We start from the raw sequence: 17,418 nt of genomic DNA on the forward strand, positions 1-17,418 counted from the left end.
GTTAAAATTCATGGATGGCCAAAGACGCTATCCTGTCCAATAACCTCATTTCATGTATGGGGAAACCATGAATGCCTGCTCAACTGCAGAGCCATGGTGACCCTTGAGGCAGAACTATATCTCACTGATTCTGATTCCTGGATGGTTTACCAGGTGTTTAGGAATCTTAGCCAAAGTAAGCTAGACCTGAGTCTAATACCTCCAGCTAGGGCCCTTTCTAAAAAAAAAAAAAAAAAAACACGATTCAGTTGAAAAATCCTCTGAATCATTTTCAAAAATGCCAGTGCTGGGACCCAGTTCAGATGCTGACAACATTGGTTCTGGTGCTGCCAGGCACAGATTTTTTAAGCTCCGAGGATATTCTAGTGTGCAAATAGGGCTGGGAACTGAGAACTGTGTTCTAAATCTCACCACTTCGCTGCGGCAGAGAACTGCTGGTGTCTGGTGGTTTATTTCCCTTCCTCTTGGATATAGGCTCAGGGCTTTGGGTCAACAGGAAAATAGAGAAAGACCTCCAGCTCACCCCTGGAAATAAGCTGTCCACTCCCCACCTTTAAAAGACACAGAGAAGGACAAGGTTTGGAGATCAAGTTAAATGTCCAATTTATTTTTATAACTTGAAACCAGAACAAACTTGGCTTTGAACAAGCGTACAAATGAAATGGTAGACACATGCTGAACTCAACATTGTGACATTAAGGGAAAAAAGAGGCCCCAAATCTTGTACAGAGAATAAAAAGAACAATAAATATTTTACTAAGCCATATTGAAATGACCTCCTGTCATCTCAACATTTTATCCATAATTAAAAAAAAAGTGCCCATTTCTTAAACAGAGCACAAATACCAAGCAATAATAAATAGTTCCAAACTTGTAGTAAAAGACAAAACCTCCAAGTAAACAACAAAAGCTCATACAATAAGTAATAGAAAAGGTAATAAAAATATTTTGCCTTGCCAGTACAAATGCAAACAACTGAAATCAATGTAACTTTGCTTTGCAGGGCTGAGATACAAAGAGCACCAAATCACAGATTTGCCTGTGTTCAACAAAACTCCCGGCTGATGGATGAGCCGGGATGCAGGGCTGATTTCCTTACTTTTCACATTTTGCTTAGAGTAATTCAGTCTCCTCTCCCCTTGAGACTCTCCAATGGCAAGTGGCAGGTTCCAATGGGGGGCAACTTTGGGCAAAGTTGTGGCAGTGTGGAACCCAGGCTGAGGTTGGTGGGGTCACCCAGGCCAGAGCCCTCTCTCTGGGTCACCTGCTTTGGGGTGCATTATTTACTTATTTTTAATACAGAAGAGAAGCAAAATTCTCTTCTCTCTGCAGTCCACAGAGACACACAAGCCTTGTGCTTTAGGATGGCTTCGTCCTGGCATTCTGGTGATTGTGTGTGAGCTGGTGAGCACTGGCTACCAGTGAAGGCCGCAGGACACCACCGTGGGGACTCCGCAGCCGCTAACACGGCAGGGGCAGGGCCCGGGGCAGGGAAGGCAGCCCTGGTGCCCAGGCTGGGCAGGTGGGGAACTCAAACTTGCCCACTCCCCTGCCCCTCTCTTTTAACCTTGCAAAGGGGAGTGGAAAGGGGAAACAGCGCAAACAGAAAAGCTCCCAGGACGATTTCTGCATTTGGTAAAGAATTGCCTAGCAGGATGCTTGGTTATACTCCCATAACCTGAAGTAATGGTTTCTTACATTTCCTGAAATTAAAAAAATGGCTTCCTGATATAGGTATTTGTTAAAAATGTATTATTCCCTCCAAAAGACCACTACTTTTATTATCTTAAAGCTACTTGGCTTTACAAAAAAAAAAAAGAGGGGCAGGGTCGGGAGGGACAGAGAGAAAGAAAAGAAATTAAATAAAAATGAAATGAACAGTTACAAGACAGACAGAGGCTGGAGGCTGGAGGCTGGAGGGGAATGGAGGGGAATGGAGGGGAATGGAGGGGAATGGAGGGGAATGGAGGGGAATGGAGGGGAATGGAGGGGAACGCAGAGGAAGGAAAGAGGCGAAAAGGCACCGAATTCATTCATCCCAGGCCCTCGGCATTCGGAAATGGACGGGAATGTAGGTTTCGGAGAGAAAAGCAGCAAAGTAGGGAAGAAAAATAGGCCAACGTCTCCATGGAACGGAAGATCCTGGTTGAAAGGCTCCCTCCCCACACCCCGCCTGCACCAGCCGCCGGGGACCTGGACCTGGCCGGCTAGCGTTTGTTTCCTGTTTTCTCAAGGAAGACAGCAGCTTGGTTTACACTTCTCTGCCACGGAGGCCAGCAGAGGTGGTGCTGACCACCACAGAGGCGACAGCAGAGAAGGAAGGGGACCTCGAGCGTCTCTCCTGAACACCTGCCGCCTCACAGATGGCCTGTGAGAGGAAGGGAGGACACTGTGGAATGTGGCCGACATCTTAACACAAACTGATTTTTCCACTCAAGACAAATAAAGCGTTTCCCATCCAGTCTGCTGCGGCCACACCAAGGTGCCCTGGGACAAAGTTCGGCCTTGAGCTCGAAGCCCACCTCGAACCCTTCTTTGTGTAGGCCAATTCCAACAAAAAATATATGCAACTGAAACGATCTGCGAACCAAAGTACTGAACTACTTCCTTCTGTCTCTTTCACAAAGGTTGTCAAACAACCCCTTTTTTTCTCCTGTACAATAGGACTTAACATACAAATTTTTTTGCAATATTTTATCCTGCCAAATTAAAAAAATATATTATGGCAGCCTGTTTGTTTTTGTTTTTTTTTTCTTTTTATTTCCAAATTCACTAACAAAAAGGTACATTAAATCCCTTTAAAAGGACAAGCTTACAGTTAAAAAATTACAAGCTCCAGTAAAAATACAGCAAGTGCCTACATCATACGAACCAACCAATATATCCATTCCAGAGGGAGGTGGGGAGAGAAAAATAAGTACAGGTCAGAAATGTGATTTTTTTTTCTGCAAAGCAATAACAATATTAAGCACTTTTTTCTACATACTTTTTCTACATGGTGTAGCAATCCCCTTTTAATCCCCAAATACAAGTTTCTATACATCTTTTTTGAAATAAAAATTCAACACCCAAGGCAGAAAAAAATTTACTAAAACTCCGACTTTACAGTTACTGTGACAAGAACAAATTGATAGACCCACCATTTAAATTTTACTGCAACATTTTCAAGGAAAAAAAAGTTTTTTTTTTCTTTCTTGTTTTGTAAAATGCCCAGGCATTCTCAATTATTACAAATACTGGTCCACTTTTACAGTAATCAAGAAATTTTAATATATATAATATATACTAAAACCCCGTCACCAAAAGAAAACAATATACACGCAGCCATTGTGGCATTTTTGTAGAATCTATTAAGCAAACTTTGAAAAAAAAAAATGATCGCGCCAACACACATACACACAATTTTTTTTACCCTTGTATGTATCCAATACTGTAAACGTATTTTTAAGACAGAGTGCACTAAATTTAACTTTAGAAAAAATTAGCCATTGCTCCTGAATTGTTTTTTGTTTTGTTTTTTCATTCAACGATATCAACTTGTGTCACTTGAGTTTTAATTCAGCAGTAAATCACCTCCACTCCAATATCTAAGCAGCGCTGTCCCAAAAACAAAAGGAGCTGAAGATAATTCAGCTAATGGATGTCCACGGTTGTGCTGGGTTTAATTCTTCATTTGATTGGGTCTTATGGCATTTCATGTCCTCTATCTTCAACCAGGATTTTTTTAAATTAAAGTAAATGTGGCTTTGTTTGTTTCTAAAGAATGTACTTTTCTTGTTTTACTTTTTTTAAAAAGTCTTTTCATTTCAAAAAAAAAGTTTTGCATTTGTCTCAAGAGACTCAAATAGGAAGATCAGTTTTCAAGGCACTCACATCAAATTGAATGGCAGTAGAAAAACTGTCCAATAAATTATTATTTTATTTTGTTCTTTATAGTGCCAGTATTGTGAATGCCACGCTTAGCAACACTGACACTCAATCTCAGCTGTCCCTTAGGGTTTAACCCACCTCTGGGCCAAAGAGCAGATGTTGCAATTTCTTGTTTAGAAGCCATTTAATTTAAATGCAAACAAAAGCTTTAAAGTGCGGGTCAACAGAATTCAAATGTCTAATCCTAACAGTCCAACGTTTTGTACCTTTCAACCTAATCAGAGAAAAAAAAATTGGGAAATAGCGCTGGGCACCTCCGGATGGAACTCTTCCCCTGCTTCTCCAGGAAAAGGGAGCAGAAATTTGCAAGGTTTTCCCTGTCTCTACAAGGTCACCAGTGTGCATCGAGCAAGAGGACACTAACTTCCCAATTTACCATCAGGGCGTCTGCCTGCTTGAGAAATAAATGGTCATTTACCAGTTGTAGCAACATACACTTGGGAATTACAACATGGGGTGAGAAAAAGGGAGAAGTCGTCGTTAAATCAGAAGCCTGGAAGAACACCAGGGGACACTTCCTTTCTGTGTCACTGCAGGCCACCACCATCTACCCAATAAAAAGTACCCTCGACCCATTTAATGCAGCCAAATCTACAGCACAGGGCAGAGCTGGCATCGGGGGCATCAGCATGCCAAGAAGTGGCCGTGTCTGCTGGTAACGCACACCTGCGGGCCGTCTACTCAGCACAGCCTGGAAGCCGTGCCTGGCTTGTGCAGTTCCTCCCGCACCCGGCCCCCTGCAAGCTTCCCTTGTCACCACTCGACAGTTGAAACCAACACAGAAAAGGCCTCTATGACTTGTCGTCAGTGCTACATCTCCATTCCAGTTCTGAAACAAAGTGCTACGATTTTAAAGATTGTTATCCGCTGTACATCCACACCCCCCCTCAAAAAAATGCATGCCACATTTTATTTTAGGACCAAAAAACAAAAAAAAAAGGGAAAAAATTAGAAAGTAAACAACTTTAAAAGTCATGTAAGTGTTGGCTTCTTCACAAGAAATTACACATGCTTAGCTTAAATTTTAAAAAAGCAGCGCCCTCCCCCCCCAAAAATTATAATTTAAAAGATATGCTTCCCATCTACATTGCTTGCGAGTCATTGCCCAGACTACTGGGTTAAAAAAAAAAAAAAAATGAAGGGATGGATACCCAACAAAATCTTTTAAAGGAACTTTAACAGAAAGAATAATAATAAAAAGTACCTGCACATGCCAAAAAAAAAAATTACAAAACCCAATAAATACAGAAATTATTGCACAGTTAAAAGGCTCCACAATTTTTACTGCCTTAATCAACCCTCGGGTTTCCGTAGGACTTCGCAGACACAGGTTAGGTTGGGGTGCCGCCTCCCTGGGCCCCGGGGACACGCAGGGGCAGGGGCTCGGTGGCGATGGCGGTGGCGGTGACGGAGACAAGTCAGGCAGGCTTTCCCTGGGGTGGCCGCGGCGCGCCAGGCCCACGCACTTAGCTCCTCTCCGCCTGCTCGATTTTGACGTCGTTAGTTAGCAAGTGCTCGCCGTGCCACTTTTTCATGTGTTTCTCCAGGGTGCTGTAGACGCTGAAGGGCATCTGGCAGATGTCGCAGCGGTACACCTCCTTGCCGATCTGCCCGTGCGTCTTCATGTGGCGCGTGAGCTTGCTGCTCTGCGCGCACGCGTAGTTGCACAGCTCGCACTTGTAAGGCCGCTCGCCGGTGTGGCTCCGCCGGTGCACCGTCAGGTTGCTGCAGTTCTTGAACACCTTGCCGCAGTACTCGCATGTATCGCTGCGCCGGCCCTCCTTGGAGCTCGGCCGACCAGGGCCCGGGCCGCCCAGGTGCGGGGTGCTGCCCCCGCTGGCCGTGCCGCTGCGCCCCGACAGCCCGCCGTCCAGCAGGTCCCCGGGCGGCGTGGAGAAGCGCAGGCTGCCGTTCTCGGACGAGTGCTCGGAGGACGTGGCGAAGGGCGACTGGCGCGCGTCCGTGAAGCCCAGGAAGGGGTCCTTCATGAAGTGCCGTGACGCCGCATAGCCCACGAGCCACTGCGAGTACACGTTCTCCGAGGGGATGAGCGCGGCGGGTGGCAGCTCCAGGTCCTTCTCCACCTTAATGCGCTTGCTGTTGTGCCCGGGGCTGGGCATGGGCGCGGGCTTGCGCGGAAACAGGCCCGGGAAGGGCTCGGTGCCCGGCGCGAAGCCGCCGCCACGCCCGTTCACCGCGCCAGTCGCGCCCGAGTCCCCACAGCCGCCCGCGTCGTCCTCGTCGCCCGCGTCCCCGCCGCCGGCTGCGCGTTTCAGGAAGGCGCCACGCTTCTGCTTGTCGGCCAGGAGGTCGCCGTACTGCGGGGGCAGCGCGCCCAGGCCCACGTTCTCCATGACCTTGCCCAGCACCAGCGCCTTCTCATCAGCCAGCGCCTTGGCCGCGCCGCCCACGCCCACGCCGCCCGCGCCCGCCACGCCGGCCACCACGCCGCCGCCATTCTCGCGATTGCGGCTCAGCTCCGAGTCCATGCTGAAGCTCGACTCGGGCCGGCTCTCGTTCTCCAGCAGCAGCTCCTCTTCCTCCTCCTCCTCCTCCTCGTCCTCCTCCTCGGGCTCATGGCCCAGCGACGGGTCGCTCTCGTGGTGGCGGAAGTCGCCGTCGGCCGCCTTGAGGCCCTCGCCGGCCAGCTCGCTGGTGCCGGGCTCGGGGGAGCTGGCGACTGACAGCCCGTCGTCGGAGCGGCCGGCCAGCGAGCCCGCCTTGTGCATGTGCGTCTTCATGTGGCGCTTGAGCTTGCTCGCCTGCGAGCACGCGTGGTCGCACAGCTGGCACTTGTAGGGCTTCTCCCCCGTGTGACTGCGACGGTGCACAATGAGATTGCTCTGGAACTTGAAGGTCTTGCCGCAGAACTCGCACGACTTGCTCTTGGTCGGCGGCTGCGGCGGGGGCGTGCCGCCGGGGGCCATGGGGGGCAGCGGCGGCGTGCTCAGGAACGGGGACTTGGGGCTGGGCTGAAACGGGTTCAGGAGCCGGTGCATAGGGTTGCCGCGGCCCGGCGACACGGGCGGCGGGGTGGCGCTGTTGCCCGCCAGCTCGCGGAGCCGCCGCGAGAAGTCCATGGCGGGCGAGTCGATGGCCAGGGGGTTCAGGCGCATGACTCGGTCGAAGGCACTGGGGTGCTGGGCCACGAGCCCCATCTCCTCGGCGCTGAGGCGGTGCGGGTCCAGGTGGTGTCGCGGCGGCGGGCTGAAGAGCGGCGGCGTGCCGGGCAGGCGGCCCTCGCCGAAGCCCGGGTGGTCTCGCAGGATGGGGCCCGTCATACGCAGCAGGTTGAAGGGGTTGCTGTCTCCGAGGAAATTCATGAGCGGGGACTGCGCCACGGCCTCGGGCCCGAGCGGCGGAGGGATGGTGAGGCGCGGCGTGAGCGAGCTGCTGGCCGGCCCAGGCTCCAGGTAGATGCGGAATCCGTGCGTGTTCTGCGCGTGCTGCAGCAGGAACCACGCGCTGTTGAAGGGCTGCTTGCATGTTGTGCAAATGTAGCTGGAAGGCTCATCTTTACCTGGGGAGACAGACACACGGACAGAAAGGCAGAGAGCGTGAGAAGGGGCAGGCGGGGCGCGGGCACGTGGGGCCGCAGACCTGCAGGCGCGGGGGCTGGGCACATGTGCGCAGGTGGCCTGGCGACAGGACCCGGGCCTTGCTTCCATTCTGCAGCCTGGCTTTGCTGCCGTAGAGGTGTCCTCTCCTTCCTATCTCAGGCCAGAGGGTCGGGCTGAGAAGGCCCGACCCTATTAACAGGAAGCAGAAAGAACAGACTGACATTTAGACCCCGGGAATTCGCAGTTGAGGTCGGGAGGGTTGCCTGGGCATTGTGGGGCCTCCACCTTCTAGAAGTCAGGAGCACCCCCTTCTCCAGTGCTGAAGACCCAGAATGTCTCCTGACATTCCCAGATGTCCCTGAGGCAGGGGGTCTCGTCCTCCCCGCTTGGGAACCAGTGTTTCAGACAATATTTGGTTCAAGGGAAACGCACATATTGTCTTGACAACTTTTTCCCCCTCTAAGAGAAATGAATGGTTCCTCTGGAACACTGGGGATTTCAGCTAGAGGAAAGCCTGTGTCATGTTCCACCACTGTGCAGAAAGCACCATCCAGCCAAACAGATATGAAGAACCAGAAACAAGGAATTTCACGCGTTGCAGAGACCCTCCGCTGTGCGACAGCTATCACACCCGGTGTCCTCTCACACACACCCAGCCGGAGTGGAATTCGGCCTCCATGCACCCCTGGTGCAGCTCAACAGGGACACTGGCCTAGTGGAGTATTTTGAAATCCTTTGTCAGAGTAGTAAGGAATGAAACACAGAATGTCAGCCGCCGACGCTGACTTGTTAAGAGTCTGGCTCTGGTGACATCGGCAGTTGTAGTGGACACTGGTGGCCCTGAGCCAAGCCATCACGGTCTTCGTCCGTCATTGGAGTAGTCACAAAATGGAGCCCGAGCCTTTCACCCGGAACCACCTCCGGGCGGCCCGCATTGACCTGCGGGTGAAGCCGGCCGCCCCGCCAGCCAGAGCCCTGCTAAGGCTTCGCACAAGAGACAGGTGCAGACAGGCCTTGTCATCTGTCAGCAGCCACACCAGCCCGGAAGGGAAGAACAGGCCCCGCAGGAAACGCCACAACTGCGAAGCCCCTTTTGTTTTCTCAGACTTCCCTGTACCTGGGAGAGTTTAATGCTGATATTAAAGGCAGCCACAGCAGACTCCCTGGTGAAGCCAAACGTGGGGAGATCAGGCTTTCGCTCTGCACCCACTAATTGTGGGGGATTGGGGCCGGGGCCTGCAAACCCCACAGTGTTGATAGCCACATTAACTGTCCTCTGGAAACCATCTATGCAAAAGCCACACAACTCGGAGACCAAGAGCCCTGAATTTCCTCTGAGGGCTTCGTCTCTAGTTTGCGTCTCTCTCAGCCAGGCTTCCCGGCTTCTGTGTGGTCAGAACCTCCCAGGACACTCCGTGTGCACTGTCACAGCAGCTGTCCAGAGGGCAGGGCGCCTCCCCCGGGACACCCGGCGCTGGAAGCCAAGGCCTATTGTTACAAGTCTGATACCACACAGGCGGACTCTGCTCCACCTTCATTTGGGGTTTGTGAGTTTGGTGGCAAGAAGACACCAGGTAGGACACAAGTAATGTGGGGGGATTCTGTCCCCCACACAAGAGCCCCTCATGGGACCCTCCAACCTGGAAAAAGGCAGGGAGGCCTTTGAGCCCTGACACCCCAGCTTCCCCTCTGCAAACCACCCCTAATAGAGAAGGGCCTGGCTTCTCAGTCACCATCTCCTGTCCCCAGCATGTTAGTTAATGAATGCCCTTGGGGACAGGACACCTTACCTCAGCTCACAGAAGAGCTGGCCAGAAGCCACCCTGAGACTCACCTTCATATCCTTTTTTTTTTTTTCTTAGCAAGACAAACTATATAAGTAATAAAAAAGATAAATACAAGTCCCTTTCAGACCCAGGAGCTAATAACACAAATGAAGTGCCATGCCCTGGGAGGTCATAGATCTTCACATTAAAGAGCATTTCTGTATCCTTCACCTGTGAGTCACTCTAATTAATCGATTAATGGCATACAGCACCCTGGTTCTGTGTGTCTTTAAGTTGGGCCCCCTCCTGTCCCCCCATCTTTACTTCCTTGGGCAGCTCCAGATCACTTCCTGTTTGTTTCTGATGCCCACATGTTTTCTAGAACGTTCTGTGGTGAGCAATATGGATACCAGAGGTAAAGGCAGAAGTCCCAGGCAGGCAGGGAAGAAGAGACTGTTCAGAGCCGAAATGGCCCATTACATTTTTCTTTCTTTCTTTTTTAAACTCAGAATGCAACTGCCAGGAAGCATGTCACTACAAGTTCTAAAGAGCTCTGATGTTTCCACTTCGTTTTGGTTTTGGTTTTTTTGGGGAAAAAAAAAGGACATTTTTAAAACTCCATCTTGAAGGTGCATAGGGAATGAGGTTACCTGTCCCATAACTCACCGTGAAGTGTCAAAGAGCTATGTGTACTCATCAGGTTAGATCTAGGAGCCATTTGTCATTCCAGGGAGAGCTCTCTCCTTGCCTGGACCCCAGAACCACTCTGGCCCAAAGAACATGATTCACTGCAGGCAGTGGCATCCCCAGGGTCTCCTAGCTACTGAGTTTTGCAACTCTCCCAGGCCTCAAAGGCCCTCCATCGACAACTGTCTATCCTGCCTCACCTTTCTTTTTTGTTGAATAAAGTGTTTATTACCACCATAGCTCGACTTTATGGTTATGTCTCGCCTAGAAGTAGCCCTGAGCATGGGGCTACTTCCCCTTAAGAACTGAACGAAGTCAGAAAGTCTTTGGCGAGCCACTTGGAACATTTTTATATTAGAAAACCCAATAATATTTTTAAAGCACAGCAAGTAGAACTGATTTTTAAATGCAGCAGAGAGAAGGCCCTTGGACAGCAGGCTGCTTCTGACTTAGGGCTGGCCTGCTCCCCTTCTGGGGCTGCGTGCTTCCTCACCATCACCCCATCCTTGAACTCGGAGCCACCTGCCCATGGGAGCTGGTGGCTGCCCTCCAGCATGGGGTGAGTGCTTCGCTGGCAAGAGACAGAATCTTCCTGCACCACAAGGCTGCTGTGGCCGCAGGGTCCCAGGTGCAGGCCTACATTACTGAGAAGCAGTAGAAATGCCAGGTGCATGCTGGGTGACTCAGAACCCGGAGCCGTGTCCTTCCTCCTTTACTTCCTTCCTTGCCCCTTCCTTTCTTGGGAGAAATATACCTGCCTCCAAAGAGGGCTGGGGGACCCGGAGAGCTCCTGTCCCTTTAAATCGCAGGACCCTGTGCAGACACTGCAGTGGAGTTAGTACGATTTGGTTTTTGTTATGCATCCTTGTACCTGGCTGTGGATGTTTCAGGATAACTCTGGCAGTAATAAAACCCTGGAGGAATTTTAATGCAGCCTGCTTCGTGTGTTAGAGGTTCCAGGAAACTAGAAACTTGCAAACATTTAGAAAACAAGATATTTTATTGTGACACTTGGGAACCGACAGGCAACTGGACCACTGCGATGAAATGCTCTCCCTCTGCTAGGAGGCTTTTTTTTAATGAGCATTTAAATAATTGTTCCTCCTTATTACATCAGCTACTCTAATAATACCAATAAAGGCACCAGGGATGTTCAATAAAAAGTACACCTTTAATTGAATTATTATCCGCCAAAAAGGCCATAACTGAGAGCACTGATCCTCCTAAGGCCAAGAAGGTGAGGGGTCTAGGCTTTGCGGGACCCTCTGCAGGCTGCAAAGCGTTTAGCAGCTGCTTTGGCATTTGCACCTGCATCCGCTCACTTCATCACTGCTCTCCGAGGGATGCTAGGTGGGGACCACACCCCTCTTGGTTCAAAAGGACCCTGAAGCTGAGCAAAGCCATGCTGCACAGCCAGGAAGTGGCAGGGTCTTGCGCCTTCTCAGATTTCCCAACCCTGGGCACCCAATCGGCAAGCACCCCTGGAGGGATTTATTGTCCTCTCCATACTTGTCATGGTGAAGCGGCCAGGACAGAGGTTCCCACACACACACATTGTGTGTGTCCTCTAAGGAGGGGCACTGTTTGTCCTTGGACGGACGGGGGACAGGTCCACCACGGGCCTTGACCCTGGAGAGGAGCTTTTCACAGAGCCAGTGAGGCCCCAGTGCCATGGCCCCCATGAGCACAGTGACATGGACACAGATGCCCAGGCGACTGCACCCAGGGTGCCCTGTGGCAAGTTCTCTGTCCTATCTGCACTTCAGGATGCACAGGACCAGCGAGGGCTGTCTTTGCTGGGTGATCAATTAATTCTCCTCCACAAGCTGACTGCCAAGGACGCCATCTCCACGCCGTCTCCAGAGTTCTCAGATGATCACAGGTATCATTGTCGTCCCTCAGCTGTGTAGATCCCTTATTCACTTAAAACCCTTTCCCCAGGCCAGGGGTGTAGCTCAGTGATAGAGCCCTTGCCTAGCGCACAAGAGGCCCTGGGTTCAATCCCTAGTGTCAAAAAATAAATAAAAATAAAATCCATCTTTCTTTTCATGATGTCAGAAAGAAAAATCTCAACTGGGCACCTTGGGGGTCTGTGCAGGTTTCATTTTTGTATCATTCCTGAGAGTGGTCATCATCGGCAAAATCAGTAAGCAGCCGTACTTGTTCTAAATGCCTCCCATCAACCCTCAGCCCTCTCCGCTGTGGAAGTGGGGAACTGGAGGAATAGGAGCAGTGGGAACAAAAACCTTAGGAAATGGGTACCACGAGCCAGGCCCTGCACCAAGCACCTGGGGGACCTCACACAACGCCCCCAGCAGCCCTGAAGTACCAACTGCCATCCCTGCCATGTTACAGGTGCAGAAACTGAGGACTGGAAGAGAGGGGATGTGTCAGCCCACCCAGCTGACAAGGGGCATGTGTCCACTGGTGATATCGAGATAAAAGCTGGATCAAGAGAAAAGTGGATAGATTTGGGGTCCATGGAACCTCCATCCAGGGTCAGATGGGTGCGGCCCACTGCATGTGGCTTAGGAACAAAAACATCGAGATGTGTTGCTTTGGGCTAGAACTGCAGTAACTCAGTGAAATCACATTGATTATTTCATGGGAAGATAATAGATGCAGTTTGTTTAGAAGAGAAAAATCTTTCAGAGCAGGCGGTCCAGAGAGGGGTGCTGGAGCTGTGGTGGTAGTGATGGCGGCTGTGCTGGTACTGACTGGTAATCCATGGTCTCCCCTGAGGATGACACACAGAGCTAGCATCCATCTAGCAGATCTCTTCCCCTACACCAGTGCCTATGGCAGGCATCACCAATCCACCCCAATACTCTCCCTCCGGGCCTGAGGATCTTTTCAACCCTATGCTGCAGACAGCAATTACCAAATGCAGCACTCTTGGGCCTTTCTGCTGTCCCTGGATTCCAGCACACATAAGCTGAGGTGGAGGGGACCTGAACAGACGGGGCTGAATAAATGTGGGCACAGTGATACACTTGCCTTTCATTCATATTCATTCCCTGGACAAACAGGCTGGACACCCAACCTGAACTAGCGACTCTGCAGACAGCCAGGGACAAGCTGCCCACCCACAGGGAGGCAGAAGTACCTGATAACCTGCTGGGTTATTTAATGAAAATTAGGAGTGGTGCTCAGGGAAGTCTGGGAAAGAAGGCAGGCACTTGGTTGAACTTTGGGGGATCAGAAGCTGCACTGTACAGAATTCTTAGCTACATGGCCTCATTCAGCCTCATGATAACTACACACTGTGTACGGACTAAAGGGGGCTCAGGAACCCATCATTGGCCTTGGAGTATTTATTTAAAATTCCTTCTCTGAGCTGGGTGTGATGGCATACACCTGCAATACCAATACTCTATGAGGCTGAGACAGGAGGGTCACATGTTCAAGTTCAAGCCCAGCCTAGACGGCTTAGTGACTCAGCAAGACCTTGTCTCAGAAAATAACAAAGAAAGCAAAATAAAAAGGGCTGGGGCCAGGGATTTAGCCCAGTGCCGCCGTGTCTGTCTGGCAAGCGAGTCCGATTCCTGGTACCAAAATAAATAAATAAAAATAAAAACAAAAGGGGCTGGTGGTGTAGGTCAGTGTGAAGGCACTGGGCTCAACCCTCAGTACTGCCCCAAAAAGCTTTTTTAATTAAAAAAATAAAAATTCCCCCTCTGGTTGGATTCCAACTGCCTGAGCACAGGTCCAAGCTGCTGTCCTCAACTCCTGGGGCTCCAGCCCCCAGCTCAGGCACTGCCACAGATGGCCCTCTGTGGTCAGTGGCCTCGGGTAATGGGGCGTCCAGCAGCCCCGGCGCTGTCTGCACGGTGAAGGCAGCACGACCTTCCTGGCGCTGTCACTGTGGGAGCAGAGGGGACACTGGAAAAGTGCCCCAAACAGGGTCCCCAAGCAGCAGGCACCAGGTACCCAGAGGCGACATGGAGAGAGGCAGCAGATGCCGACCCGAAGCCCTGAGCTTCGCGCTCTGTGTGTTTTCCGACGTCACCAGCCTCAGCACCGGGGCACCTGCCCAGACCTAGGGAACCTCTGACTCTACATGTGACCCACGCCCTCCACACTCGGCCGGCACCCCCAGCAGGGCTCCGCCCAGCAGTCACACCCACAGCCCCTTGCCCTGAGCAGAGGGTCCAAGGGGCACCACCCCTGCCTCTCGGCACCAACACACCAACGAGAGCACCTCAGGACCCCAGGGGACACTAAGCACAACCAAGATGTCCCACCACTTCGGCCCTACCCACTGTGGAACAAGGGGCAATCTCCCTAACTCGCAGGGTGGACAACAGCCTCTGCTGCCCTGAGGATGCACCAGGCGCCCATATTCAGCTGCCACACTGCCCTGGCCACTTGCCCTCCTCGCCCCTCTTTAGGGGCTGCCTAGTTTCACGCCTTCCAGCCCTGGCCAGTGCTGTTCCTACTGATCGCCATGCTGGATCCTCATCCTTGGCCTTGGCCATGACCACAGTATGTCCAACCTGCCTAGAGCCTGCCTGTGCCCAGGCTGGGACTTCTGCAGTGCTCTGAGTATCGGGTGGATGCTGCAGGCCCCTTAGGAAGGAAATTCGAATCAGACCTTCTAGAAAAGGAAACTAAGTCCCATCACAGCCAAGTAAGGGGCCCGAGGTCTCTCAGTTTAATAAATGGCAGAACCAGGATTCACACCCTGGTCCAGCTGACCCAGGGCTGGTGTCATCAGGACGCCCTGCTGGCGCCCTCACCCTGGAGCCTCCAACTCTGCAGAGCCAGCCATGCCCAATCATTCCACCTGCACCTGTGAGTGCCAGCCAGGGCGGCACAAGAGGCCAAGTGGCAGGACTAAAGGACAGGAAATGGCCGAGAAGAGACAGGCCTCACACACCAGGAAAACGCTGCTCAGCCTCAAGGTGTCTGTGACATCCAGTTACCTGGATGGGCTTGGTGCTCCTCCCGCCTGGATTAACTCCGCCTGGGAGGAAAAATCCTGGCTTGCAACCACCACGGCAGCCTCCAACAAACAGCTCAAGCCCTGGGCAGCCGGGTTTGTCCAGAGATGCCAGTAAGCCTGGTTCCCCCCGACCAGGAGGCACATGGAGGGTTAGGGAGTGGGCATACTGAGCAGTGCACACAGAGTCCTAAGGGAACAGAAGCCACTGCAGGGCCTGGCACGAGAGGAGGGCTCGGGAGGCTGGGCCTGTGAGGCTCTAGCAGGGCCAGGACTTGGGCTACATGGAGGAAGTGCAGGCTGTGCTGCAGGCCAAAAGGAGAGCAGGAGAGGGGATGGCATCAGAAGGGGTCCCGTGCGGCCCGGGCCCCCATATTCTGCAGGGCTGCCTGCCTGCCTGTCTGTCTCCATCTGACTGCCCATGCCCCCCACACACACCTGGGGTGAAGACAGAGGAATACGAGGACAACTCAAGGCTATTCCACAGCTGCTGAGACAGGTACTGACACGACAAATGGTGATGGCACCTTCCTGTTTACTCCCGCAGGTCCCAGGCACAGGGCCGTGTCCTCAGGAGGCCCACAGTCCAGGGCAGGAAGCTCATGATGAGGGGAACATCTGGGAACAGCTGGACCCACTTGGTCACTAACAGAGGCTGTACTGCATGGTGGGACCCAGGGAATGAAGAGCCTGGGGCGGCCAGGGGGCACCCTTCGTGGAGGAGCAGGTGGGTGGCACGGATTCAGAAGGAAGAGTGTGGTCACCTTGCAGAGCAGGGAGTGAAGGGCGTGGCCAGCAGAGGAAACACGAGCACAGGGTGTGCAGGTGGCAGAACTGGAGGTGGAACTGAGAAGGGGTTTGGAACCTGCCTGAGGGGGCTCTGAAAACATGTGAGGAAACTTAGCTGGACATTGAGCAAATTCCAATGGCTAGAAATCCCATCACAGGGAAAACGTTCATATTAAAAATGAAAAACAGATTTCCAAGCCCACACTCAAGGCCTGCTCGAGAAGTGTTCAGCAGAACAAAATCCCAGCAGAAAGAAAGATATTTGTTTCTAACCAGCCCTGCCCTTCCCAAATAATCAAACAAGCATGGGATATAAGCAAATGAAACTCAAAAGCCAATCTGTGAAGATCGCTAGCAAGGAGGTGGCTTCTGCATCATCCTCTTGACCAGGAGTTCAATTATCCCAGCAATCCTCTCATCTGAATACCCTAGGACTTCGAATCTACCTTCAGGAACAGGGCAGTCCAGACTCTTGACAGAATGCAAAAGGGTTAAAATGGAACTAGTGCTGCAGGCACCACATAGCCCAGATTTCCCCAGTCTTCGTGTCAAGGCTCAGTTTTGTCATCAAACCAGGGACCAGGTGTTCAGTTTCAGGCTCAGGAAACAGACACCCAGCCCCAAAGAAAATGAAATCCCTGACCAGCGGGGCCATCTTGGTGCAGGCGAGAATAGCAGTGTTTGTCAGTGCGATGGGAGAGCGATTTCACAGGTGCCAAGTCGTGTGCAGTGCTCAAAAAAAGATGGCACCTTCCCCGAGGTCATCTTTAGAGGCTGCCTGCCCCTCTCCCCCAGTCAGGGGCTCAAATGCACCGGAAGCAGTGTCAGTCTTCCAGGAAAGAGACCAATGGGCCCTCAGATTCCCCTGAACTCAGCTTTCCATAGAGGACCCTCCATTTTCCCAGTAGATTTGGAGGGGGGCTGTTAGATGGTCTCCTTTTGGTGGTATTGTCCCCCACCCCTACCCAACATGGAGGTTCCGGAGAGGATTTCAGAACTCTGGGAATGGACACCGAACAGAAAATGGGTCAGAGAAGCAAGAAGCAAACCTCCCTCATCGTTCCATGGACGAAAAGGAATGAATTAGGAAATAAGCAGGAGCCAGCTGCAAATGTGTGCGGGCACCCGAGCGTGCACACGGCTCACTCTCACGTGGCATCCAGCCTCCTCCTCTGCGTGCCACGTGGGCCTTTCTCCCTCCGCAGCGACATGACACAGGAAGTCTCCCTCCTCCATAAGTCACGACTTCCTCCACAAGCCAGCCTCCATCTTTCCTGTCCTTAAATCCTCAAAAATCTCCACTTTCCACCCCAAGAAGTATGGGAAGGGCAGTAAATCTCGTTTTAATGGAGTGTACGTTTAGCTCTGAGGAGATAATTGACGTTATGGAGAGCTTTGACGCCAAGTTATATAGGTTAGCAAATGCAGAGGGGACTCATTACCGACACACTACAAACAAGTAGTAATATATGTATATTGTTCTGAGTGGTGTTATAGCAAAAGTGTTCCGGTCCGCGGGGATTGATAAAGCACAAGAAAACAGCAGATATGCACTTGTAAATTTGTCTCATTTGTCTCTGAAGTTAAAGGTTATTCCCTTGTTCTGAATTTGTAATAAAAACAAGCTAGCCCAGGGTTTGTGGAGAATGTTTGAATATTTAAATTGTGTATAATGATAGGCAATTATAGGGTAAGAACTGGACCTTAGGAATCTCGGTGGGGTGGGGGGCGCCGTGTGGATCTA

The 17,418-nt window shown here is 51.6% G+C and overlaps 1 protein-coding gene across 6 annotated transcripts in view; it reads right to left on the minus strand.

The window, feature by feature from the left end:
* Positions 1 to 223: 223 nt before the first annotated feature.
* The window catches only part of Bcl11b (BCL11 transcription factor B), an 89,862-nt gene continuing 72,667 nt past the window's right edge, over positions 224 to 17,418 (minus strand). For all 6 annotated transcript variants that reach the window (XM_087195553.1, XM_087195554.1, XM_004836983.3 and 3 more), the window contains one exon: positions 224 to 7,450. In XM_087195553.1, coding sequence (XP_087051679.1) covers positions 5,397 to 7,450 — 2,054 coding nt within the window. In that variant the 3' untranslated portion in view covers positions 224 to 5,396. The remainder of the gene's footprint in view (positions 7,451 to 17,418) is intronic.

This window comes from Heterocephalus glaber, unplaced genomic scaffold (assembly GCF_053883595.1).
Source record: "Heterocephalus glaber isolate CG9 unplaced genomic scaffold, H.glaber_assembly_v1.0 deba00001608, whole genome shotgun sequence".
Taxonomy (NCBI): Eukaryota; Metazoa; Chordata; class Mammalia; order Rodentia; family Bathyergidae; genus Heterocephalus; species Heterocephalus glaber.